Source organism: Scyliorhinus torazame, chromosome 3 (assembly GCF_047496885.1).
Source record: "Scyliorhinus torazame isolate Kashiwa2021f chromosome 3, sScyTor2.1, whole genome shotgun sequence".
Taxonomy (NCBI): domain Eukaryota; kingdom Metazoa; phylum Chordata; class Chondrichthyes; order Carcharhiniformes; family Scyliorhinidae; genus Scyliorhinus; species Scyliorhinus torazame.
The window spans coordinates 18,744,808-18,770,789 of record NC_092709.1 but is presented as its reverse complement, the minus strand read 5'-3'; the positions used below and the strand labels follow the sequence as shown (position 1 = coordinate 18,770,789).

The following is a 25,982-nucleotide window of genomic DNA, read 5'->3' as shown; positions in this document are numbered from 1 at the left end:
GGGATTTGTAACCTCAGTAAACTGATAGCACTATCATTTCATTTTGGGATCTGATCTTCCTCCCGTTTCTGTTGTCTATTCTTCCCTCCTCCCACATTGTGCCTAACGCTGTTCCATGCAGATATTTCATGAAAGAAATATATGAACCTGTCCACAGGTCTCGGAACTTACTTCTCAAAATTAGGATCCAAACCCTTCAGATCCTCCAAAGTGGGCTCCACGCCCAGTAGCTTCTTGAAGAGCACAAGTGGGAAGGGGATGTAGACTACGCTGAAATTATACGCAACGAGGCCACATAATATTCCAAGCAGGTAGTATTTTTCGATCGGCTCTGTGATCTATAATGTTGGAGACAATAGAGTATAAAACATGTGTCAATTGCTAAAGATATAGGGCTGGTTTCTCCGCACCCCGGCGGCGAAATTGCATCCGGCGCCGGGGCGGAGAATCCATTTCCGCGCACGGAATCGGGACCAGCGCTGGTTCCCCAATTCTCCGGGCCCCAAAAAGCGGCGCACTCGGAGAGTACACCGCGCAGAGTAGCCCCTACCTGCAGCCATTGCTGGAGGGCTGCCGCACTATTCTACGCCCCCGACCGGCCAAAGTCCCGATGGCATAGATCTAATGTGGTCCTGCCGTTCGGGATACTCGCGTGGCAGCTGCGGACTCAGTCCCTGGCCTCCATGGGAGAGCGGGGGGGGGCTCCATACGGTACTGGGCAATGTTTGGGCGGGCGGTCAGGGTTAGGCGTGCGGCCGATCGGGCGCACTAAAGGGAGGTCCACCTCCGCGGTCTGAGTCCGCCATGGAGCTCGGCGCGGCCACTGCAGGCCGCTGCCATGCGCATGTGTGGCCTCTGACCCGGAAGTGCGGGGGCTCGTATCTGCAGCAAAAGCTGCGAGCTTCCCGATGGGTCCCTGCTAGCCCTCTGCAGGGCTGTGAATATTGGGCTTTTCCACGCCAGTTTTTCTGCTGTGAAAGGCCACTGTTTTTACGACGGCGTGGGGACATAGTCCCAATGAAGGAGAATCCAGCCCATAGATTATTGGAATTCTCAAACCCTCGATGCCCGAGAGAGATACTGATCTGCCACTGAAAATGTTGGTTGACACATTTCAAACACACTAAATGCTCCTGTGTCAATAAGTTTGATCATTTTCATATAGAATTTTTAATTTTAGGCTGTTGTTCAATTACAATCCCTATATTCAGTTACTTAGCCGAATGCAAATCCAATATATCAGTGGAAAGCTTCAACAACTTTATTGGTTCATCACCTTTTTTGATGGTGGATCATTGTTAGTTACTCGCTTACATTCATCTTCGCTCGATGGAAATTGATGGATACTACTTTTTGTGGATTGTGGTTGGTGTGTTCCCGAATGGAAACCTTGTCATTTCTTGCATTTGTCCCCTCACTTGATAGCCTGCACCCGAGAGTCTTAGAAGAACTGGCTGCAGAGTAGAAGATCCATTGGTTCTGATCTTCCAAAATTCCCGAGGTTCCAAGAACGTTCCAGCGGATTGGAAAATTGCAAATGCAACATCTCCATTCAAGGAAGGATGGAGACAGAAAGCAGGAAACTATGGGTCCAGTTAGCCTGTCATATCAATGATCTGGATAAAGGGGCAGAATTTTGCTGATGGCACATGTGTGGGCAAAACATTTGACAGATGGAGTAAAATGTGGGAAAATGTGAACTTGTCCACTTTGGCAGGAAGAATAAAAAAGCCGAACATTATTTAAACGGAGAGAGATTGCAGAAATCTACAGTACAGAACGATCTAGGTATCCAGGTACATGTATCACAAAAAGTTAGTTCACAGCTACAGCAAATGATTAATTAAGCAAACAAAATGTTGGCATTTATTACAGGTAGATTGGAGCGTAAAGTATGGAAATTATGAGGCCGTATCTGAAGCATCGGGTACAGTTAAGAAAATATATAAATGCTTTAGAAGCCATTCAAAGAATGGTTGGGATACCCATCCCTGGAAGAAGTTGGGGGGGGGGGGGTTGTCTTATTAGGAAAGGTTGAACAGTAGGACCTAGAATTTAGAAAGAGAAATGGTCTCACTGAAGAATATAAAATTCTGAAGAGGCTTACCAGGATGGCTGCTGAGAAGCTGTATTCCCTTGTGGGAAATTCTCAAACCAGGGGACACAGTTTAAAAATTAGCGCCCTCCTATTGAAGTCTGAGATGAGGAGAATTTTTTCCTCTCAAGAGAGTGTTACAAGTCTGTGAAAGTCTCTTACCCAGACAGCGGTGAAGGCTGGGTCAGGGAATGTATTCATGGCTCAGAGGGATAGTTTGTGACTGATAAGGGAGTCAAGGATATGGGGGGTAGGCATGAAAGTGAAGTTGAGGTCAGAATCAGGTAAGGCATGATCTTACCGAATGGTGGGGAGCTGAAGGGGCTGAATGGCCTACCCTTTCACCTAGTTCTTGTAGATATATGCTTTCTTGCAAGACCATAAGCCCCATGCAATGCATAGTGCATTATTCTCCTGTTAAGGTAGAACTGTGTCTCTTTAAGGTCACAAGGCTGGACTCTGATAAATAAACAAAGTCTTAAATATTCCGAGCTGCCCACTTTTTGTGAGTAAACTTTACAGGTTAGAGGGTACTTGGAGCTTTGGAGCCCCTTCATATTTTCAGATTACTTTGTAAAATCTGGAGAATGACAATACCATCTGCATACACCGGCAAAGCGTGTTCTTAAACAAGTTAGGTTACTTTGGCTCACCTTGGGGGGAAACCAAATGTTTCTGAAATCCTGACAATACATAAACATTTTGGAATCTGGTTTAACCAACTCTTTGAAGACAGAAAGGAAGAATTCCTGTGTTACGGCTCCTAGATCTATGCCCGGTTCTCCGTCAAATTTCACCTAAGGAAATAAAAACAAATATTTGTACAGGAACACATTTGCACATTTGCTTTCTGAAATTTGTTTCTGTCTGCCCACTTCAAGAGATACATAGGCGTCGCAAGATGAAAAATTATCCTGTTAAGTTTACCTTTCACCATTCCAGTAGTTACAGAATAGAATGATAGTGGAGTTGTTGATAACTGCGCCAATCAATCTCTATCAATTGGTCTACAACAGACTCAGACATGAGGTAAGGAAAATGCTAATGTTGAAGAGCATTGGTGCAAATTATCTGTCCTTCCCAAGGACCCTACCCTTATCACAGCTCATGGCTCAAATGCCTTGTACTCTACATCCCAAGATTTTAACTCCTGGAAGACATCTATCTAAATTTCATTTCAAGGGATCAATATAAATTTTTCCACCATCTCTCTCTCGGCAGCCTGCTGCATAGATTGACCATCCACTTACTGAAATGGGGGCCGGGATTCTCCATTCTCCGCCGCTGAGATTGGGAATCCCGATCGGGCGGAGAATGGAACACATCCCATAAGACAGTGTTGCCATTTTTCTGCAGCCCCGCCGCCAGCTGTATCGGGCTACCCACCAGTGAAACCACTTTGCCCTTTTTGATGTGGTACGGGGCTGTCAATCATAGCAAGAATGTTTATAAACATTGTGGTTAGCATCAAGCAGGGTCATTAAGATGTATTCAAGTGTGAAGGGAAAGGTAGATAAACAATCCACCACGCACCTGTCTCTGGACTAATAAAGGTGAAATTGAATGGAAGATTTGCATTTCAAAGGCTGCCAGGAGATTTGAAGCCCATTCAAGTGTTCTGGGCTTTTGAGGATCTCCCAGACACTTGTAACAGTGGCTGCTTTAATGGCTTTTGTCTGAGGCAGCAAAAGTTTGGAAAGGGTAAGTGAAAATGCAATGGTTTTTCACTGTATAGCCTGGATTGCTCTTCAGGTTTCAGGCAGTGGTATCTGATGGGGCTATGTGATGGGCATATCTGGTGGGGGTGTCTGATGGGGGTATCTGGTGGGGGTGTCTGATGGGGGTATCTGATGAGCATATCTGGTGGGGGGGTCTGATGATGGGTCTGATGGGAGTGTTTGATGATGGGGGCTCTGACAGCAGTGACTGATGGGGTGTCTGAAAGGGTGTATTTGATGATGGTCTAATGGGAGTGTCTGATTTGGAGTCTGATGGGATGTCTGGTGGGGGTGTCTGATTTAGGGTCTGGTGGAGGTCTATGATGCGGGTGTCTGATTTGGGGTCTGATAGTAGTGGTTAAGGGTTTGGAAGGTGCTGTTTAAGGAGTCTTGGCATGTTCCTGCAGTGCATCTTGTAGATGGCACACACTACTGCCACTGTGCATTGGTGATGGAGGGAGTGAATGGTTTTGCATGGGGTGCCAATAAAGTGGGCTGCTTTGTCCTGGATGGTGTCAAGCTTCTGGAGTGCTGTTGGAGCTGCACTCATTCAGGCAAGGGAGAAGAATTCCATCAGATTCCTCACTCGTGCTTTTTAGATTGTAGACAGGCTTTGAGGAGTCAGGAGATGAGTTGAAATGAAATGAAAAATGAAAATCACTTATTGTCACAAGTAGGCTTCAAATGAAGCTACTGTGAAAAGCCCCTAGTCGCCACATTCCGGCGCCTGTTCGGGGAGGCTGGTACGGGAATTGAACCGTGCTGCTGGCCTGCCTTGGTCTGGTTTCAAAGCCAGCGATTTAGCCCTGTGCTAAACCAGCTCCTACACGGTATAGGATTCATATAGGTGTTGGACTGGAGTCGCAATTGTCATTACCATAAGTATCTTCTTCAGGTCGTCTTCATCCATATTTTTCAAATTCTTAAAAGTATCGGAAACCAAGTCTTGGCGTTTAACTTTCAAGTTGAAGATAGGATACTTGGGAGGCTCAGGGTTTCCCATGCGGATGTTGAGCCACGTGAAATCCATTGCTTTAACAAAGGCTCCCTAGCCAACAAAAGAGCAAGATACTGTGCATTAGCATCCTGTCGATGAAAACATTAACTACTGTTTGAGGGGATGGACGAGCGGGAGATAGCATGGAGGGTGGGGGGAAACGGTACGCGCGGCCAAGAGCCAGTGTATAAAGCTATGTAACTATACCATCTTGCCTTGTATATATCTTGCTCAGGGAGAATTTGCGTTATTTTGTTACGGGGGGAGGGGGGGGGGGGGTGTTATTGTTTGTAAGGGGAAAAATTGTGTTGTTAAAAAACCTTAGTAAAAATATTTTTAAAAAAAAGGAAACATTAACTAAACCGACATTTAAACAATAATCCTAAACTATTAGTGCAATGAAGCTCCCTCCACGTGTGGGGGAGTCCATAACCGAAGGCCATAAAGATAAACGAGTCACCAATAAATTGAATTTGGTAATTTCGAGAGAAACATTTTGATCAGGGAATGATGATGTTAGGAATCCGGTTCCACATGGAGCAGTTGTTGCAAATAGCAAATACGCATCGAAGGGAAAGCCGGATAACTAAATGAAGGAGAAAAGAATGGTAAGAAAAGTGTTTGTGGAGTTGTCTTTTGAGGAAATGTTGGGCCTGTTGGGAGTTCAGTAGAATGAGAGGTGATCTTATCGAACAGATAACGTCCTGAGGAGACTTGAGAGAATGCTGAAAGGATCTTTCCCCTTACGGGAGAGACAAGGACTGGGGGACACCATATAAAACCAAGAGGTCTCCCATTCAAGACAGCGATGAAGAAAATAAGTTTCTTCTCTCAGAGGATCCTGCATCTGTGAAACTCTCTTCCCCAGAAGGCGGTGGAATTAAGCATGAATCATTTTAAGCCTGAGGTAAATAGGTTCTTCAGCATGAGGGGAGTTAAAGCATTTGGGGGGACAGGCAGGAAACTGGAATTGAGATCACAATCATGAACTCACCAAATGGTGGAGCAGGTTTGAGGAGTGGATGGGCTCACCTGCTGTTCCTAATCTATATGTTCCTATGTGGGCTCATGTGGAGCAGAAAAAATAGCATGCACCTGTTGGGCTGCTTCCGAGCTGTGAATTGAATGTAATATCCATGGCACCCTGTGCTCCCTTGGTTTTTCCAGAGTCTAAATACACCAGGGCGATGTTGCGTCCTGAGCCTGTCGCAGCCCAGCTGTTTATCCAGCTACGGCAAAATGGGAGGAAAACTTTCATCTGATTTTCCTACCAGACTGCTCACAGCCGTGGCTGGGAAACTAATTGTTAATTGTTGCTGCACATTCTAGTGGCTGGGCTGAAGGCCGCTCATGGACAGAGTGTTAATCCCTCTCAGCTGGATAGAGGTGCATGACCGAAGGAGATCAGTGAGACGAAGGGAGCAAAGACAGGGATACATCTTGGGCGGGATTCTCCGACCCCACGCCGGGTCGGAGAATCGCCGGGGGCTGGCATGAATTCCGCCCCCGCCGTGTCCTGAAGTCTCCGCCACCAGAGATTCGGCGGGGGCGGTAATCGCGCCGCGCTGGTCGGCGGGGGTGGGAATCGCGCCGTGCCGGTCGGTAGGCCCACCCCCGCCGATTCTCTGGCCCGCGATGGGCCGAAGTCCCGCTGCTGGAATGCCTGTCCCACCAGCGTGGATTAAACCACCTTTTGAACGGCGGGACAAGGCGGCGCGGGCAGGCTCCGGGGTCCTGGGGGGGCGCGGGGCAATCTGGCCCCACGGGGTGCCCCCACGGTGGCCTGGCCCGCGATTGGGGCCCACCGATCCGCGGGCGGGCCTGTGCCGTGGGGGCACTCTTTTTCTTCCGCCTTCGCCATGGTCTTCACTATGGCAGAGGCGGAAGAGACCCCCTCCCCAGTGCATGCGCGGGGATGACGTCAGCAGCCGCTGACGCTCCTGCGCATGCGTCGCCCGGCTAAGACCTTTCCGCCCCGGCTGGCGTGGCGCTAAAGGTCTTTCCCGCCAGCCGAAGGAGCGCAAACCACTCCGGCGCGGGCCTAGCCCCTCAAGGTGAGGGCTTGGCCCCTAAAGGTGCGGAGACCTCTGCACCTTTGGGGCGGCCCGACGCCGGAGTGGTTCCCGCCATTCCATCCCACCGGAACACCCCGCCCCGCCGGGTAGGGGAGAACCCCGCCCCTTGCATTTAAGTAGCACCTTTAGCCTGGAAAATGCCACAAGGTACTTCACAGGAACACTGTGAGACAAAATTTGGGATGAAGTGAAGTCACATGAGGGGGTACAGGGACAGGTGACCAAAAACTCAATTAAAGAGTTGGGCTTCAAGGAGCATTTTTAAAGGGGGAGAGAGGAACAGAGCGGTTTACAATCACATTCTAATTATCGATTTTGTCCGATATTTGTAAAATTCTTTACACATTTCTTCAAATTTGAATCCACGTGAAGTATCTGAATCTTGGCATCTAAATTGAGGATGAATGGATAGCAACAAAACATCACTGGAGCCACTTTCTTTTTTAATTCGTCAGGCTGTAGGACAAGAGAAGCACAACATTTACGACTGTTCCATTCACAAATTCAAACACAATTAACCAATTTTGCAGAAGCCCGAGCATGTTGGACAACATAGGGGAGAAACTGGCTTTCATTGATCTCATTTCCCGGCCAAAAACAGGAACAAAGAAGGACGAGCTTCAGGACATAATGTCCGGTCTTCCACGAGTGCCTGAAATGACCCGATCCCCGATGATTGGTTGGATAATGTTCATTTCTCCCTGGCAGATCAGAGAATCATAGAATTTACAGTGCAGAAGGAGGCCATTTGGCCCACTGAGTCGGCACCGGCCCTCCACACCCAACCTTTTGGTCACTAAGGGCAATTTAGCATGGCAAATCCTCCTAACCTGCACATCTTTGGACTGTGGGAGGAAACCGGAGCACCCGGAGGAAACCCACGCACACACGGGGAGAACGTGCAGACTTCGCACAGACAGTGACGCAAGCCGGGAGTCGAACCTGGGACCCTGGTTCTGTGAATTAACAGTGCTAACCACTGTGCCCTGTGCTCCGGTGCTGCCCATCATATAAGCAACAAGTCTAAAAGATACCCAGCAAGTCATGGCTTTATGTTCTCTAGATTCAGATATTATGGGCGGGATTCTCCGATCCTGGGGCTAAATGTTGACGCCGTTGTAAACGTCGGAGTGTTTTACGACGGCGTCATCTGGCCCCTAGGATGAACCAGTACGCCGCCGAGAAATACTCGGCTAGGGACTGGAGAATCCCGCTCCTTATGTTTTCCAAGTATATATCCATCTGCCTTTCATAAGCTATTATGGATGTGACATTCTCTGCCCTAACAATGCTCATCGTTACAAAATTCTCTCAGACTGCCTCTTTGCTATCATGTGACCTTACATTTATGGGGCTGGATGCTCTGTGGTGGGGATTATCCGGCAGCGCACCGAGCCCGGGGAATTCCCAACGGAGTGGGGCTGCCCACAATGGGATATCATCCCATTGACCGGCTGTTGGGACGGAGAATCCCGCTGCTGGCGGCGGTGCGGCGCACCAGGAAACGGGTACAGCGGGACGGAGGAGCCCGCCCATATTGTCTTGCTTTAAATTCACTGACCAATGGAAATAGTTTTACCAAATTTTCCTCATTAAAGTAAAAGGAAAAGGTTCCAAAGAAGAGCCATATCTGACTCAAAACGCCAACTCTGTTTCTCCCTTCATAGACCTTCTACCAGTCCTGATGAGGTTTTCAAGCATGTTCTGCTGTTATTCCCATCTGTAGTAGATCTCCTTTTAACTTAATTTTAGAATTATTCAGTAAGTGTTCTGTTTTTTAACGATGGATCATTGATGAAATCCCATCATCTCAAACCCACGCCGTCTCCGTGCCCCTCATTCCCATCCCCACCAGCTCCGCTCCTCACCCTCAGTGCCCCCCACTACCTCACCCCCTCCGCCACACCGCACCCTCTGCTCTATTTCCGTGCACTCAGTGCCAACAGTCTCCCATGCCTTTTCCCACGCCCGTCCATCCTTCCTCAAAACTCACCGTTGTTTCTGCTGGTCCCATCACCTCCCTTAACCCACCCCCTGCCACCGCTGCGAGGACATTGTTGGAGACTTACCATTATCTGCTGGCACTGTCTAAATCTAAAGAGGTCGTAACCCACATCAAACAGGAGAACTTCATCGATGTAGAATTTGTTTTGAGGGATAGTATGATGTGCTTTCATATTTGCCTGCGTTAAAATGCACAAAGAGGTGACCTTACCATCTCTGCTCAGAAAAACTAAAATGCAGAAAATGGTAGAAAATGATACAATTGCTTTGTTTACTGTTGGCTTTTCTGATACGTACATTGTACACCAGTTCCAGAACATCCAAGGTCTCCTTTAAAGCTGTTTCCAGTATTTTAATTTCAGGAATGCCTGGAGCTTCAATTTCCAGGCTATGGATACTTGTAAGCAGAACTATTACTGCTGTCCTAAACATCTGCACAAGATTGTTCAAATACGATGATTTCAACATCGACCAGCATTTTTCTAGTTAGTAAAAACATGCCATGTTATCAACTTTGCAATTAACTGCCCCTCCAGCAATAAAACAGTATCGTAACACAGACGTAGAAAATACTGTTAGTGATATTAATGGTTATGAATTTGTATAACATCCCTGTCTGGGTTTGCGCCTGGAGTTTTGCGTAATTATGTTAAGTACCTTAGACTCGAGGTTTGGTGCCAATTGCGTTTGAGATTTACAGCCCAGCGGGGGTCTTACTTCAATAGAAACCAATTTAGAATTGTGAACTGCGAATGGACATCGCGCAACAATCGCCAGGCATAGAACATAGAACATTACAGCGCAGTACAGGCCCTTCGGCCCTCGATGTTGCGCCGACCTGTGAAACCACTCTAAAGCCCATCTATACTATTCCCTTATCGTCCATATGTCTATCCAATGACCATTTGAATGCCCTTAGTGTTGGCGAGTCCACTACTGTTGCAGGCAGAGCATTCCATGCCCTTACTACTCTCTGGGTGAAGAACCTACCTCTGACATCTGTCCTATATCTATCTCCCCTCAATTTAAAGCTATGTTAAAGCTCATGCTAGACATCACCACCCGAGGAAAAAGGCCCTCACTGTCCACCCTATCCAATCCTCTGATCATCTTGTATGCCTCAATTAAGTCATCTCTTAACCTTCTCTCTAACGAAAACAGCCTCAGGTCCCTCAGCCTTTCCTCATAAGATCTTCCCTCCATATCAGGCAACATTCTGGTAAATCTCCTCTGTGAATGTTTCCTTCTAGTCGGCGAACACGTCAGCAGTCAAGGGCATTGAACCTCTGATCTTTGGGTAAGCGTTCTCCAAGGTGGCCTTCAGGAGGCGCGACAATGCAGAATCGGCAAGCAAAAACTGATAGCCAAGTTCCGCATGCATGAGTACGGCCTCAACCGGGATGTTGGATTCTTGTCTCACTACATTTAACCCCCCACCATCTGGCCTGGGCTTGCAAAATCCTACCAACTGTCCTGGCTTAAGACAATTCACACCTCTTTAACCTGTGATTATTCCTCTCTCCAGTCACACCGTCTGGACCTGTAAAGACTTAATTACCTGCAAGGACTCACATTCAAAGAATCATCTTGCATCATTGGCTTTGTCTTTATATGCTGTGTTTGTGTATCCTACCTCTTCACTCACCTGATAAAGGAGCTGCACTCCGAAAGCTAGTGATTCCAAATAAACCTGTTGGATTTTAACCTGGTGTTGTAAGACTTCTTACTGTGGCCCCCCGCCCCCCCCCCAGTTCAACGCCGGCATCTCCACATCAATTTAGAATTGACATAGGCAGAGACAAGCTGGGTCCCCCACTGTTTCAGACAATTGCAGATTCCTACTTCACTTGAAGTGTGGATTCATTTGAATCATAGAATGGTTATTGAAGAGGCGGGACCTGTTCAGCCTCTTCTGTGTGTGCCAGCTGCCTGAAAGAACTTCTCAGCTAGTCCCACTCTCCTGCCCATTCCCCACAGTCCTACAATATTTCCATTTCAGGTGCATATCCAGTTCCTTCTGAAGCCAGTTTGAATTTGCCTACAACACATTCTCGGGTCGTCCATTACAGGTCATAACCACGTGCTAAGTTGAAAGGTTTTTCCTCACATTGCCTCTGGTTCTTCGATCAGTGCCCCCTGCAGTGTATTACTGAAACCCTTCTTTTTCATTTTCTCCAAACCTACTTTGATCTTTGTCCCTGAATACTTGCACAAGAGTTACACTGTGGGTTGCTACTCGCCCTCTTACCCAGAATCTTTTTTGAAGCATTATCTAGTCTCACAATGCTTCCCGCACAGACTAGAACTATTTCTTGCATGATCTCAACTTGATGAATTACAGAGCACTCTGGTAGAATCAAGTAAATCATCAAGGCTTCTTCCGCGTGGCACAAATGCTTAAGACTTGGGATTAAAGAGAATGTCAGGCATGTAGTAATCTGTCAAAGAAATATAATTATTGAAATTGTGAGTCAATATATAATAGTTCATAGAATCATAAAAGAATCATAGAATTATAGAATTTACAGTGCAGAAGTTAATTCCTGTTATTTGATAAACTGGCATTACAGAATTTTAAAAATGCAACTATAAAACGCACCCTGACCACGTGAAAGGCGCCATATAAATCGCAACACAAACTTGCATTTAACATTGCTTTAAGGTAGTAAAGTGTTCCAAGGCACATCACAGGAGCATTATGAAAATAAATTGACACTGAGCCTCATAAAACAGTCTTCGGGTTGATGACTCAAAGTTTGGTCAGCGAGGCAGGTTTTCAGGGGAGTCTTCCAGGAGCGATGAGAGGAAGAGGCGGAGCGGTTTAGGGCCTTTGCAGCTGAAGGCAACGCCGCCAAAGGGGGAGCCATTAAAATTGGGGGTGCGCGAGAGAACAGGATTGGAGGAGTGTATGCATCACGGAGGGTTGTAGGGCTGGAAGAAGTAGCAGAGAAAAGAAGGGGCAAGAGCATGGGGAGGAGGGGGGGGTCACTTGAAAACAGCATTGAAAATCTTAGAATCGAGACTTTGCTTAACTGGGAGCCAGTCAATGAACTGAGAGAAGGCGATTAATGAGATGGTGTCAGGTCAGATTTCAGCAGCAGAGCTTTGATGAGCTTACGTTAATGGAGTACGGAAGATGGATGGATGGCTGGCCAGGAGCGCACTGTAATAGTCAAGTGGTCGATAGTTGAGTGGGAATAGAGCTGAGAGGGCAGGAGGTACATTTCATGAACAGGAGAAGCATTAAGGGAACATTAACTTTTTCTAAGTTTATGCTCTCTCTGGCCATTAAAAGGTGTGGGGCGGGATTCTGCGGGAATCGGCGGGACGGGCAACTCCGGTGGGAAGGAGTGGTGTGAACCACTCCGGCGTCGGGGCCACCCCAAAGGTACGGAATCCTTTGCACCTTCAGGGGCTAGGCCGGCCCCTGAGTGGTTTGTGCCGTGCCGGCTGGCGGGGGCCACACTAACCGGCGCCGAAGGGCCTCCGCCGGCCGGCGCGAGTTGGCGCATGCGCGGGAGCGCCAGCGTGTGCTGGCAAGGGGGCCAGAAGTGGGCTCCATCTCCGCACCGGCAGTGGCGCACCGCTACAGCCGCCTGTGCGGAAGAATAGAGTGCTCCCACGGAATAGACCCGCCCACGGATCGGTGGGCCCCGTTCGCGGGCCAGGCTACCGTGGGGGCACCTCCCGGGGCCAGATCCCCCCGTGCCCCCCCGCGCCGCCAGGTCCCGCCAGTAAGGACCTAATCTAATTTACGCCGGTGGGACTGGGAAAAGAAACGGGTGGCCACTCGGCCCATCGTGGGCCAGAGAATCGCCAGGGGGGCTGCTGCCAGCGGCCGCCGACCGGCGCGGCGCAATTCCCGCCCCCGCCAAATCCCCGGTCCGGAGAATTCGGCAGCCGGCAGGGGCGGGATTCACGCCGTCCCCCCGGCAATTCTCCGACCCGGCAGGGAGTCGGAGAATCCCGCCCGTGGAGTCTCCACTTTATGTTTAGTGTATTAGGATGTTCCATCTGGCTTTATAACTTCAATGGTAACAACTACAATCACTGTTAAAAATTAACAGAACTAAACGCTGTAGATGGATATGCATTTTACACACCCAATGAAACAATGTAATATTTACCACGTTTGCAATCCAATCCTTTGAGGTAAGTTTCCGAAGTAATTCCCTCGCTGCTTCCACATCAACGCTAAAAAGGTCACGCTGTGCTTTACACTGGTCCCCATCGCTGCAAGGCAAAGATCAAAACTATTAATACAACTGTAGTGTACGACTTCACAACAAAAGCAAAGTTGGCACAATCATCATTTCAAGTCCTTCATTTAAGCATGCACTCTGATCCAAATTCTGACTGCTCCTGAAACGTGGGAGGCTGAGTAATTTGGGTCTATATACAGATTGGGTATATATGCCCTTTGGGGGGTTGGTGCAGACCTGATGGGCTGAATGGCCTCTTTCTGCTCTGCGTTGATTCTATATTCTTTGACGTTTGGAAGAATGGGAGGTAACCACATTGGTTGAAATACAAGATTCTGAAGGGGTTTGATAGGCTGAGAGATTGCTTCCACTGGTTCGGGAATCTAAAACACCGGTGGGCAGGGCGGGGAGGGGGGATGATCATTTAGGCCTTGATGAGGAGAAGTCACCTCACTCAAAGGGTTGTGAATCTTCGGAATTCTCCACCCAGAGAGTTGTAGATGCTCCATCGTTGAGTACGTTTAAGGTAATCGAGGGTTATGGGAACGGGCAGGAGAGTGGAATTGAAGCCCGAGATCAATCATGATCCTATTGGATGGCAGAGTAGGTCCTGCTCCTATTTCTGGTGTTTGTGTGAATTACCGGCCAACTGTTTCCCTATGACGGCAAGAGTGAACCTGGTTTTAACCAATGGAACATATGTTTTTTTTTAATTTTCATTGAAGTTTTCATCTGTCACAAACAAACAAAATGGATATTGCAAAGTCCAATATTCTAAAAAAAAAAAATCCACAAGTTGCAGGACATAGCAGTCACAGCGATACAACTTGTAAGCACGCGTGTAGCAGGTGTAGTGTGTGGATGCCAGCCACCCTCCTCTCCCCCAGTCTCTCTCGCCCCTTCCTTGACTTTTCCTACCACCCCCCACCCCCCGCCCCGCCCCAACCCTACCCCCAGCCGCTGGTCACGAACAGGTCTCTGAAGATGGTGGTGAACTGCTACCACCTGGAGTGCAATGCTCCATTCCACCCCCTAATGGCAGATTCTCTAGCCTCAGGATTTCCGCCAGGTCGGCCAGCCAGTCCGAGGTCTTGAACGGGCGTCGCCGCCGGGCTATGAGTGAGGTGAATGCCGGAGCGTCGCCCCCCCCCCCCCCCCCCCCCCCCCCCTCGAAGAGTTCCGATGTTCTGACACCCTGAAGACCGCCTTTAATGTCCATGGCTCCACCCTAACCCCCACGACCTCCGACGTGGCCTCGAGAAAAGTGGTCAGGAATCCGATCAGTCTTGGGCAGGAAAATCTATGGAACATTCTTATAATGAGCTGTACTTTTGTGTTGACATGACAGTCTGCTGACATTTACTTTTCTCGATAAAAACCTTTATAAAAAATCAACTTAGCTTTAGGAATAACATGCTTGCCTTCCAAGCGCATTTGCATCACATTGTCAGCTACTGTAGAGCTTTTACCACTCTCATCCTGGAGTCAGAGATCGACGGAGGCGTTCTTTGTCGGAAGGATCCTCCGCTTTGTTGGCAGCGCAGTCACGCCCGCAGATTTCCTGACGGTGTGAGAGTGCCCACAATGGGAAACCTTATAGGCCGGCTGCCTGGACGGAGGATCCCACTGCTGGCGGGGGGGGCGCCGCACAGAGAATCCCGCTCCATGAGTTCAAGTCCCACTCCAGAGACCTCCAGCACAAAACCTAGGCTGATCGTTGCATTTACAGTGCAAAAGGAGGCTATTCGGCCCATCGAGTCTGCACCGGAAAGAGCGCCCTACTTAAGCCCACCCTATCCCAGTGACCCCACCTAACCTTTTTGGCCACTAAGTGTAATTTAGCATGGGCAATCCACCTGACCTGCACATCCTTGGACTGTGGGAGGAAACCGGAGCACCCGGAGGAAACCCACGCAGACACGGGGAGAACGTGCAGATTCCGCACAGACAGTGACCCAGCTGGGAATCGAACTCAGGTCCACAGCGTTGTGAAGCCACAGTGCTATCCACTGTGCTACCATGCATCCCTAAATGATGCTTCAGTGCAGTGCTGAGGGAGCTCTACACTATCGGAAGTGCCGTCATTTGGATATAATGTTACATAGGAGCCCCTCAGTTGGGCTTAAAAGGTCCCACATGGCTATTTTGAAGAAAAGCAAGAGAGTTCTCCAAGTGGCCTGGCCACTGGATGTCCCTCAACCACTAAAACAAATTATGTGGTCATTGTGACATTGCTGTTTATAGGAGTTTCTGTGCACAAATTGGTTGCTGTATTCCCTACATTACAACACTTCCCGAGTATCTCACGAGCTTTGAAGCAATTTGGGAAGTCCTGAGTTTGTGAAAGGTGCAGTACGTAAATGCAAGGGGCGGGATTCTGTGGTCCTGAGGCTAAGTGTTGACGCCGTCGGAAATGCCGTCGCAATTTTCGACGGCGTCAACACGGCCTCAGGATCAGGAATCTGGCCCCTACAGGGGACCAGCACGGTACTGGAGTGGTTCACACTGCTCCAGCTGCTGTTCCTGGCGTGAACTGGGCGCCGCGCGATCCACGCATGCGCAATGGCACCGGCACCAACGCGCACATGCGCAGTGGCTCCCTTCAACGCGCCGGCCCCGACGCAACATGGCGCAGGGCTACAGGGGCCGGTGCGGAAGAAAGGAGGCCCCCAGCCAGAGAGGCCGGCCCGCCGATCGGTGGGTCCCGAACACGGGCCAGGCCACATCGGAGGCCCCCCTCGGGGTCGGACCCCCCCTCCCCCCGCACAGGCCGCCCCCCCCCCCCCGACCTTTCCAAAGTGAGTTCCCACCGGCTGGGAGCAGGTGCGAAAGACGCCGGCGGGACTCGGGTTATTGACGACTGCCGCTCATCCCACCCTGGGCCGAGAATCGGCGGGGGGAGGGGCAACGCAGAGCAGCCCCCGACCAGCACCGCGCCAACCACGCCGGTGCCAATTCTCCGCCCTGCGGAGGATCGCGTCCCGGCATCGGGGCGGTGTGGCGCGATTCGCGACGGTCGCGGGGGTTCTCCGGCCTGGCCCCGGGCTGAGAGAATCCCGCTCAAGGTTTTTCATACTTCAAATTCAGACCATAATAAATCGATCGCACTTCAGACTGACTTATTTGCTTCGCTTCTTTCCGACTCACCTTTTCCTCGGAAAACTCCCAGTGAGGCAGGAGGAGGAGGAAAATACTAAAGCAATTTCACTTTCACATGAAAGACAAAAGGTGATAACAGTCAGTAAGAATATTGTTCATTTAAGATTGTGATATCTTTTGATAAAACTCTAACAGAAATTCACAGAATAATTCTAACGCGAAAATTCATGGAGGCTGTGCGAGTTGTCTTCTGTTTAGAACAATTCAGTGACGGGGATGATTAATCAATTATTTTCTCGTGAAGACCTTTCCTACACTAATGTATTCATTGGGTGACCGATTTTGAAAGCAGTGGGCGGTATTTTCCCGTCTTGCCTGCCCTGGGGTCGGAACTTCTTGCCCGAGGTGAATGGATCGTTCGCTGGTCTGCCAAATGATCCGTCCTGCTCGCAACGATTTCCACGGGAGGCGGGATGGAAAATGTAGGCCATTGGGTCCCTCCATCGGCTACTGACATTGCCCAACTGAGACATCCAGGTGCTACTGCTGCTTAGTGGCTAACTATTGTGTGCCACAAGAGAGAGTCCCGGATTGAACTTAGCGTTCTTACTTATTGGGGCGTTGTCCTGGGCCTCCGGGTGGCTAGTCCAGTGACGTGACCACCTTCGCCGCCACCTCCCCGGTGAACTCGCCACATGAGGAATCACGAGCAGAAAGTTATTCCACCCAGTTGTTCTTAGATGGAATGAGGTGCCTGAAAGAACAGCACAAGCAGGTTCAACGGTGGCCGCGAAAAGGGAAATGGGTATCGAGAAGAAACAAAAGATTGCCGGCTCACGGGGAAAGTATGGCGGTAGTGGAACTTATAGGAAAGAGAGCTGCCACAGGCTCAATGGGCCGAAAGGCTTTCTTGTGTGCTTTACGATATTCCCTGGCACAGAAGGCTTGTTCCCTAATAGGCCATGAACAAACGTGGCCTGCTGCTGCGAATTCACGGCGCATCACGAATACCGGTATTTCTAGCTCCAAAACCTGTGACAGTCTATCCTTTATTTATTTTTCCCAATTAAGGGGCAATTTAGCGTGGCCAATCCACCTACCCGGCACATCTTTGGGTTGTGGGGGCGAAACCCACGCAAACACGGGGAGGTTGTGCAAACTCCACTCGGACAGTGACCCGGGACTGGGATCGAACCCTTTGCGCCATGAGGCAGCAGTGTTAAGTACTGCGCCACCCCAGTGACAGTCTAGCCTTAAAAAAATATTTAGAGGAGAAATCATTGAACCGCTATAAACAGCGCTGACTTTCTTGCGTCCTTTCTTTCTATGGTGAAATCAGTTGTCTTGATCCATTTGTCGACAATGGTTTCGTCCATCGTGAAAATCTGCTGTGCGCTGTCTCTGCAGCGGAAGTCAGCTGATGGAATTGGGAGCTGCGAAAGCAAAGTCAGTGAATTAGGCCATAAGATTTGTATAATAATAGCAATTTAATTCAAGGTAACCCCTGTGACCTTAGTTAAAAATATACAAGGTAAATGTGACAGCAACCATTGTAAAATATATCCCAGGAATGAAGCCTGCATTGCGAGAGATACTGGTGACAGGTGTGATAGTGGTGTAACATTAAATATTCTGTTTAAATCGCAAGCGTTGTAACACATGAGTACATGAGTGAACTTTAAGTTTAGTACAATATCAACTTTTTTTTCACCCGACACATCACAGATGCAGAGGGCACTTTTGAACACCCAAGGATAGGAATTATGGCTGATCATATATATATTCTTAATGCACTCCAAAAGTATTGGGGAGAAGAATTTGACGCAGCATATTGAACAGTTATGTAATAATAGGCAATGGTGACTTCTAGAATCCACCTGACTGGGTTTTCCATGTGACCTTTGCAAGAGTTTGCATTGGGCTATACACCGTGACCTTGGCTGCTTTTGCCAAAATATTTGGAATTGCACACCAGGATAGATTCTGACCATCATCTGGGGAGCCCATGGAGTGACATCCAAGAGTCCACCTTCATTCCTGCAGGCACGTGGTCAAATGGACATCTATCACACTGCGAGGTTGGGTAGGAATGTTCATATGTGTGAGGTTCGATTAAGATTTAAATTTGCCAGGGATTTTAGCTGCAAGTTGCAAGTGCAGACATTGGCCGACAACAGGATCATAGAATTTACAGTGGAGTGGGAGGCCATTCGGTCCATTGAGTCTACACCGGCCCTTGGAAAGAGCACCCTACTTAAGCCCACACCTCCGCCCTGTCCACGTAACCCAGTAACCCCACCTAACCTTTTGGACACTAAGAGGCAATTTAGTATGGCCAATCCACCTAAACCTGCACGGGAGGAAACCAGAGCACCCGGGGGGAACCCCATGCAGACACGGGGAGGAAGTGCAAACACCACACAGACAGTCTCCCGAGGCCGGAATTGAACCTGGGTCCCTGGAGCTATGAGGCAGCAGTGCTAACCACTGTGTCACCGTGCCGCTCAGGATCAGGAAGTGAAGCTCTAAGTAGTTGAATAAAATGCTCCCAATTACTCGCTCGGAACACACATGAAGAATGGACATTCGAGAAAGGTAACAGCCCATGGAGCCACATTGCCGACACAAGTAAATGCCTTCAGAGGGAAAAAGGAACAAAAAGAAGGGTGTGCATTTATATAGCACCTTTCACAAGCTCAGATTATCAGATACAGCTAACTAATATTTTTGAAGTAGGGCCACTCTTGTAACGTCAGGGGTATGGCTGCTAACTTGTGCTCAGAAAACTCCAACAAACAGCAAAGTGATAATGACCAGATGATCTCTTGTTTGTGAAGTTGATTGAATGATAAACATCAACTCGGACACCAGGGATAACTCACCAGCTCTTCTTAGAAATATTGCCATGGGATCTTTTACATCTACCCCAGAGGACTGAGGGGGTTTACTGTGTCAATCAAAAGAAAAATCAGGGAGGATGTCATGTCAAAAAAAATGAAACAAATGCTTGACTTAAATTTACGGTCGCTGCTTACAGTGCGTGTAAAATTAAGCCGCCTGGGATTAGGGGCAGTGTATTGAGGTGGATGGAAAACTGGTTGGCATGGGAAGGAGTTCTCACTCATTGGAGGGGCTACAGGGGCTTCACCTGGGGTGAAACCGGGGTAACGAACCCACTCTCCCACGAAAGCCCAAGTTCAGGGGGGGAATGTGACCTCCCCCCCACCACCAGTGGAACAGAGTTTACCGGCAAGCAAGGGGAAGGACCCCAGCTACCTGTGGGGGTAAAGCTGGGGGCAACCCCTATCGCCAATTGGCAGGAGCCTAGGCTGAACCCCGACAAGCCACTGTAAATTCTGAACACGAATGTACAGTGACAGCGAGGGGCTCAAATCTTGTTCCTATCGTTGGTTATTATTACTGTTGTTGCATTGCCTGTTACATGTGAGACTCAGTTTGTTGCATTGCCTGTTACATGTGAGACTCAGTTTGTTGCATTGCCTGTTACATGTGAGACTCAGTTTCCTCTTTCGTTTTTTTCTGTATCTACAACTCAAAACACCAATAAAAACATCTTGTAAAAAGAGAACTGGTTGGCAGACAGGAAAAAAAGGACTAAACGAGTCTTTTTCCAAATGGCAGGCAGTGACAAATGGGGTACTGCCGGAATCAGTGTTGAGACCCCAGCTATTCACAATATATAATGAATGATTTAGATGAGGGAACTAAATTTAATATCTCCACGTTTGCAGATGACGCAATGTTGAGTGGGAGAGTGAGCTGTGTGAAGGTTGCAGAGATCGTTCAGTGTGATTTGGACAAGTTGACTGAGTGGGTAAATGCTTGGCAGATGCAGTATAATTTGGATAAATGTCCACTTTGGTAGCAAAAACTAGAAGGCAGATTATTATCTGAATGGCTGTAGATTAGGAGAGGGGAATGTACAACGGGACCTGGGTGTCCTTGTTCACCAGTCACTGAAAGTAAACCTGTCGGTGCAGCAGGCAGTGAAGGAGGCAAAAGGTACGCTGGCCTTCATAGTGAGAGGATTCGAGTAGAGGAGCAGGGGTGTCTTGCTGCAGTTATACAGGGCCTTTGTGAGACCACACCTGGAATATTGGGCGGGATTCTCCGACCCCCCGCCGGGTCGGAGAATCACCGGGTGGCGGCGTGAATCCCGCCCCTGCCGGCTGCCGAATTCTCCGGTGCCGGAGATTTGGCGGAGGCGGGAATCGTGCCACACTGGTCGGCGGGCTCCCCGAAGTCCCGCCCGTTCTATGCAGGTCCCGCCGCCGTAAATTGGAGTTGGTTCCTTACCGGCAGGACCTGGGGGGAGCGGGCGGGCTCCGGGGTCCTGGGGGGAGCGTGGGGCAATCTGGCCCCGGGGGGGTGCCCCCACGGTGGCCTGGCCCGTGATCGGAGCCCACCGATCCGTAGGCGGGCCTGTGCCATGGGGGCACTCTATTCCTCCGCGCCGGCCGCGTATGTTTCCGCGATGGCCGGCTTGAAGGTGACCCCACCCCCTGCGGTTGCGTGGACCCGTGCCAGCCGGCGGAATTCCTTCGGCCCTGGCTGGCACGGCACCAAAGGCCTTCCACGCCGGCGGGGCGCAAACCACTCCGGCGCCAGCCTAGTCCCTGGGGCGGCCCAACGCAGGAGTGGTTCCCGCCACTCCACTGCGCCGTTTCTGCCCGCCCCGCCGATTCCCGGAGAATCCCGGCCATTGTGTGCAGTTTTGCTCTACTTATTTGTGGAAGGATGTTCTTGCTGTAGAGGGAGTGCAGCGAAGGTTTACCAGGCTGATTCCTGGGATGGAAAGACTGATGTATGAGGAGAGATTGAATCAGTTAGGATTATTAGGAGAGCTGGCTGCAGTGAGTAAAACTCTGGAGTTGAGGTAAATATGGGAGTTTATGAAAGTGGAGGAGGGGAGTATTGTTGTGTCTTGCTTCCCTTGCTCCGTCCACAGGTCAGTGGGGGCAGGAGGAGAGCAAGGTTGGAGAGCTGGGAGATAAGACGCAGCAGCCCTACAACATCGAGTGAATACGGGCGGCACGTGGCACAGTGGTTAGCACTGCTGCCTACGGCGCTGAGGAACTGGGTTCGAATCCCGGCCCTGGGTCACTGTCCGTGTGGAGTTTGCACATTCTCCCCGTGTCTGCGTGGGTTTCACCCCCACAACCCAAAGATGTGCAGGGTAGGTGGATTGGCCACGCTAAATTGCCCCTTAATTGGAACAAAATAATTGGGTACACTAAATTTTTTTTTTTTTAAACGTTGAGTGAATACAGCCTTGTGATATCACAGGTAAGTGTTTGGTAGGCGAGTATTTCTCTCTGCTACCATTTTGGACTTGCTATGAAATTGATGGCGAGGTTGAAAAAGTCAGTGTGAAAACTAAAGATCAGCAGTAAACTTAAAAATAAATGGAATATTGAACTAAATAAACCAAGGGTGCAGGGCCAGGCGATGTGTTGTAGCTGCAGCATGTAGGAGCTGGTGGACACCACTGTGATTCGTAACAACCACATCTGTAGCAAATGTTGGTTGCTCGAGGAACTTTGGGTCAGAGTTAATGAGCTGGAGTCTGAACTTCAGATATTGCGACACATCAGGGAGGGGGAAAGTTACCTGGACACTGTGTTTCAGGAGGCGGTCACGGCCCTTAGATTAACTACCTTGAACTTGTTCAGTGTTTAACGACAGGGTGACTACAGGTGAGGCAGGTAGAGGGATGCAAGAGGTAGCACTGCTGGAGCCTCAGCCCCTGCCCTTGTCCAACAGGTTTGAGATTCTTGTGTGGTCAAGAGTAGGGGACTGCAGGGAGGATGAGCAAACTGACCATAGCACCATGGTACAGGGAGCCATTCAAGTGGGGGGAGACAAGAGAAATGTACTCCTGGTTGGGGACAGTATAGTATAGTTATGTTCTCTGTGACCAGGATCGAGTCGAGAGTCTGTCTGGCTTGCTTGGTGCCAGGGTTTGGGATATCTGCTCTGTGCTGGAGAGGAACTTGCAATGGGAGGGAAAGGATCCCGTTGTCATGGTCCATTTAGATACCAATGACATAGGTCGGACAAGGAAAGAGGCTCTGCATAGGGAGTTTGAGGGACTAGGCACTAAATTAAACAGCAGAACCTCCATGGTTATGAATAAGGATTATTACCTGAGCCGTGTACAAATCAGCATAGGATAGAGAGATAAATACGTGGCTCAAAGACTAGTGTGGGAGAAGTGGGTTTTGGTTCGTGGGGCACTGACATCAGTACTGGGGAAAGTGGGATCTGTACCATTGGGACATCTGGAACTGTGCTGGGACCTGTGTTCTTGCAAACTGCATAACTAGAGAAGTAGAGGGGGCTTTAAACTGAACAGAGGGGACATGTAGGCTTACAAAGCAAAAGGACATGACAGCATTACAAGGCAGCTATTTAGATAATGATACCCAGAGTGTGACAGGATGGGATAGAATTTACAAACATTAAAAAACAGCAACAGAGTCAAAAAGGGAAAGAATGGAAACAAGGTAAAATTAATGGTTCTTTACTTAAATGCGCAGAGCATTTGACACAAAATGTATGAATTAACGGCACAAATTGAGGTTTGCTGGGTATGATCTCACAGTCATTGCAGAGGCATGGCGACAGCGAGATCAAAACTGGGAACTAAATACTCGGGTATGTGACTTTTCGTAAATACATGCAGAAAGGAAAGGATAGTGGGGTAGCTTTGTTAGTACAAGATGGGATAAGAACGATAGCAAGAAATGATCTTGGCTCAGAAGATGTAGAATCCACATGGGTGGAGGTAAGAAATAACAAGAGCAAGAAGACACTAGGGGTGAGTAGTCTATAGACCCACAAACAGGACTTATACTGTAGGACAGATACTAAATCAGAGATAATAAAGGCAGTACTTTAATCATGGGTGGCTTTAATCTTCACGTGGATTGGGAAAACCTAATTGGCAGAGATAGCCATGGGGAAGAATTCAAAGAGTGTATTTGGGACTGTTTCCTAGAAAAATATGTTGTGGATCCAACTAGGTATCAGGATATTTTGGGTTTGGTAATGTGTAATAAGGCAGGTATAATAAACAATCTCAGGGCAAAAGATCCCCGAGGAAGCAGTGACAGTAACATTGTAGAATTTAGCATTCAATTTGGGAGTGAGAAACATGGGTCAGAAACAACTGTTCTAGACTTAAATAAGTGCAATTATGAAGGAATGGGGGCAGAGTTGGCTGGAGTAGACTGGGAAAGGAGTTTAGCAGGAAAGAGGGTTGATCAGCAATGGCAGACATTTCTGAAAATAGTTCATTACTCCGAACAAAAATATATCCCTGTGAGAAACAAGGATTCTAGATAGGGGATAAATCATGGTTAGCTAAGGAAGTGAAGGTAAGGGAACAAAATGTAATGGCCGGGATGCTCTGACCCTGTACCAGGTCGGAGAATCCCTGGGGGGGGAGGCACGAATCCAACCCCGCCGCCTCAAAATCAGCTGCCCTATTCTCCGGCGCTGCTTATCGGGGTCCGGCGGGATTCCCGCCACGCCAGACGGGGGGGCGTTGACAGCGGCCCCCCCGGGGGATTCTCCGAGCCCCGATGGGCCGTGTGGCCGTAAGGTTTTGGCCAGTCCCGCTGGCGTGAATTACTCACCTCATGCACGGCGGGACCTCAAGTGTGTGAGGGCGGTCCCCCCACGGTGGCCTGGCCCGCGATCAAGGCCTACCGATCTGCGGGTGGGCTGGTTCTGTGGGGGGCCTTCTTTCCTCCGCGCCGGGCCCCTGTAGGGCTCCGCCATATTGCCCGGGGACCGGCGCGGAGAAGGGGACCCCCGCGCATGCGCAGAAATATGCCAGCCGGTCCGCGCATGCGTGAGATCACGCCGGTCGTTCCGCGCATGCGCAAACTCGCTTCGGCGCCAGCTGGAGAGGCGCCAACTACTCCGGCGTCAACCTAGCCCCGAGAAATTGGAGAATTCCTCACTTTCGGGGGCTGTTGACGCCTGAGTGGTTGCCGCCGGTTTTCCCGCCGGCGTGGGAACACAGCCCCATTTTCGGAGAATCCCGCACAATATCTCCAAATTTGCAGCTATGAGGAGGAAGCAGAGATCCTTGTGATTTGAACATGTTGAGTGAGTGGGCAAATGAATGGCAGATGCAGTAAAATTTGGATAAATGCGAGGTTATCCACTTTGGTAGCAAAAATGGGAAGGCGGACTATTATCTGAAAGGCCATAAATTAGAAGAGGGAAACGTGCAATAAGCCCTGGGTGTCCTTGTCGGCCAGTTACTGAAGGTAAGTATGTAGGTGATGGATGGTAAAGAAGGCAAATGGTACGTTGGTCGTCATAGTGAGAGGATTCGGAGGAGGGATGTCTTGCTGCAATTATACAGGATCTTGGTGAGGCCACACATGGAATACTGTGCAGTTTTGGACTCTTTATCTGAGGAAGAATGTTCTTGCTATAGAGGGAGTGCAGCAAAGGTTTACCAGACTGATTCCTGTGATCGCAGGTATTAGGATGGCAGGTATAAGGAGAGATTAAGTCAGTTCGGATTGTATTCACTGGAATTCGGACAAATAAGGGAGGGATCTCATAGAACTCTATAAAATTCTAACAGGACTAGACAGGGTAGATGCAGGAAGGATGTTCCTGATGGCGGGGATGTCCAGAACCAGGCGGTCACAGTCTGAGGATACGGAGTAGACCATTTAGGACTGAGATGAGGAGAAATTTCTTCCTCCAGAGAGTGGTCAGCCGGTGGAATTCCCTACCACAGAAAGCAGTGGAAGCCAAAACATTGTGGGCGGGATTCTCCCGAATCCCCGCGATGACCCGACGCTGGCGTAAAAAGCGGAGCGAACCACTCCGACATCGGGCCGACCGGAAGTTGCGGAATCCTCTGCACTTCGGGGGCCTAGGCCGGCGCCGGAGGAGTTGGCACCGTGCCAACCGGTGACGAAGGGCCGGCGCGAGTTAGCACATGCGTAGAACCGCCGCCGTGGTTCCGCGCATGCACAGACCAGCCGGCGTATTCTAGCGCATGCGCAGTGTGGGGTTTACTCCGCGCCGGCCATGGCGCAGCCCTACAGGGGCTGGCGCAGAAGGAAGGAGTGCCCCCACGGCACAGGCCCGCCCACAGATCGGTGATCAAAGGATATGGGGGAAAGAGGGAACAGGTTACTGAGTTGAATGATCAGTTATTATCAGAATGAATGGTGGAGCGGACTCAAAGGTCCCATTTTCTGTGTTTCTCCGTTAAGGGAGTTTCTCAAAGATATTATCAAGTTAGACACGTACATCAACCCAGACACCATTCATGTCTTAAAGTTTCAAGACCGAAGTACAGTCATTTTGCATTGATATCGAACCATGTCGCAGCTAGTGAGATTACCTGAGTCTGAATGAAATTGACATTTGGTCCTGCAAAAATCTTGTAAACTTTGGCATTTTCTGACTCTGCAACAAAGAGACATTTTGGTAGATGATGATCTGACTGGATACTCCCTCACTGTAGCAAAGCAAATCAGCAAATATAACAGAAAGCTTGATTGGATTTCCTCTTTATTCTTTCATGGAGTGCAAGTATCACTGGGCAAGGCCAGCATTTGTTGCCCATTCCTAATTGCCCTTGAATTGTGGTTTGCTCGGCCATTTCAGAGGGCAGTGGGTCTGGAGTCACATGTAGGCCAGACCGGGTAAGGACGGCAGATTTCCCTCCCTAAGGGATGGTAGTGAACCAGGTGGGTCTTTACGACAATCAACAATGGTTTTATGGTCATC

At 49.3% G+C, this 25,982-nt stretch overlaps 1 protein-coding gene across 1 annotated transcript in view; it reads right to left on the bottom strand.

Moving 5' to 3' along the window:
• The window catches only part of LOC140408317 (probable E3 ubiquitin-protein ligase HERC6), a 63,988-nt gene that overhangs the window by 19,369 nt on the left and 18,637 nt on the right, over positions 1 to 25,982 (bottom strand). Inside the window, exons 8-18 of the mRNA XM_072495347.1 lie at positions 25,594 to 25,658; positions 17,496 to 17,623; positions 16,239 to 16,298; positions 13,017 to 13,122; positions 11,138 to 11,327; positions 9,187 to 9,371; positions 8,955 to 9,068; positions 7,228 to 7,341; positions 4,691 to 4,861; positions 2,749 to 2,892; positions 172 to 338 (exon numbers count right to left, since the gene is read on the bottom strand). Of these exons, the coding sequence (XP_072351448.1) occupies positions 172 to 338; positions 2,749 to 2,892; positions 4,691 to 4,861; positions 7,228 to 7,341; positions 8,955 to 9,068; positions 9,187 to 9,371; positions 11,138 to 11,327; positions 13,017 to 13,122; positions 16,239 to 16,298; positions 17,496 to 17,623; positions 25,594 to 25,658 (1,444 nt within the window). The remainder of the gene's footprint in view (positions 1 to 171; positions 339 to 2,748; positions 2,893 to 4,690; positions 4,862 to 7,227; positions 7,342 to 8,954; positions 9,069 to 9,186; positions 9,372 to 11,137; positions 11,328 to 13,016; positions 13,123 to 16,238; positions 16,299 to 17,495; positions 17,624 to 25,593; positions 25,659 to 25,982) is intronic.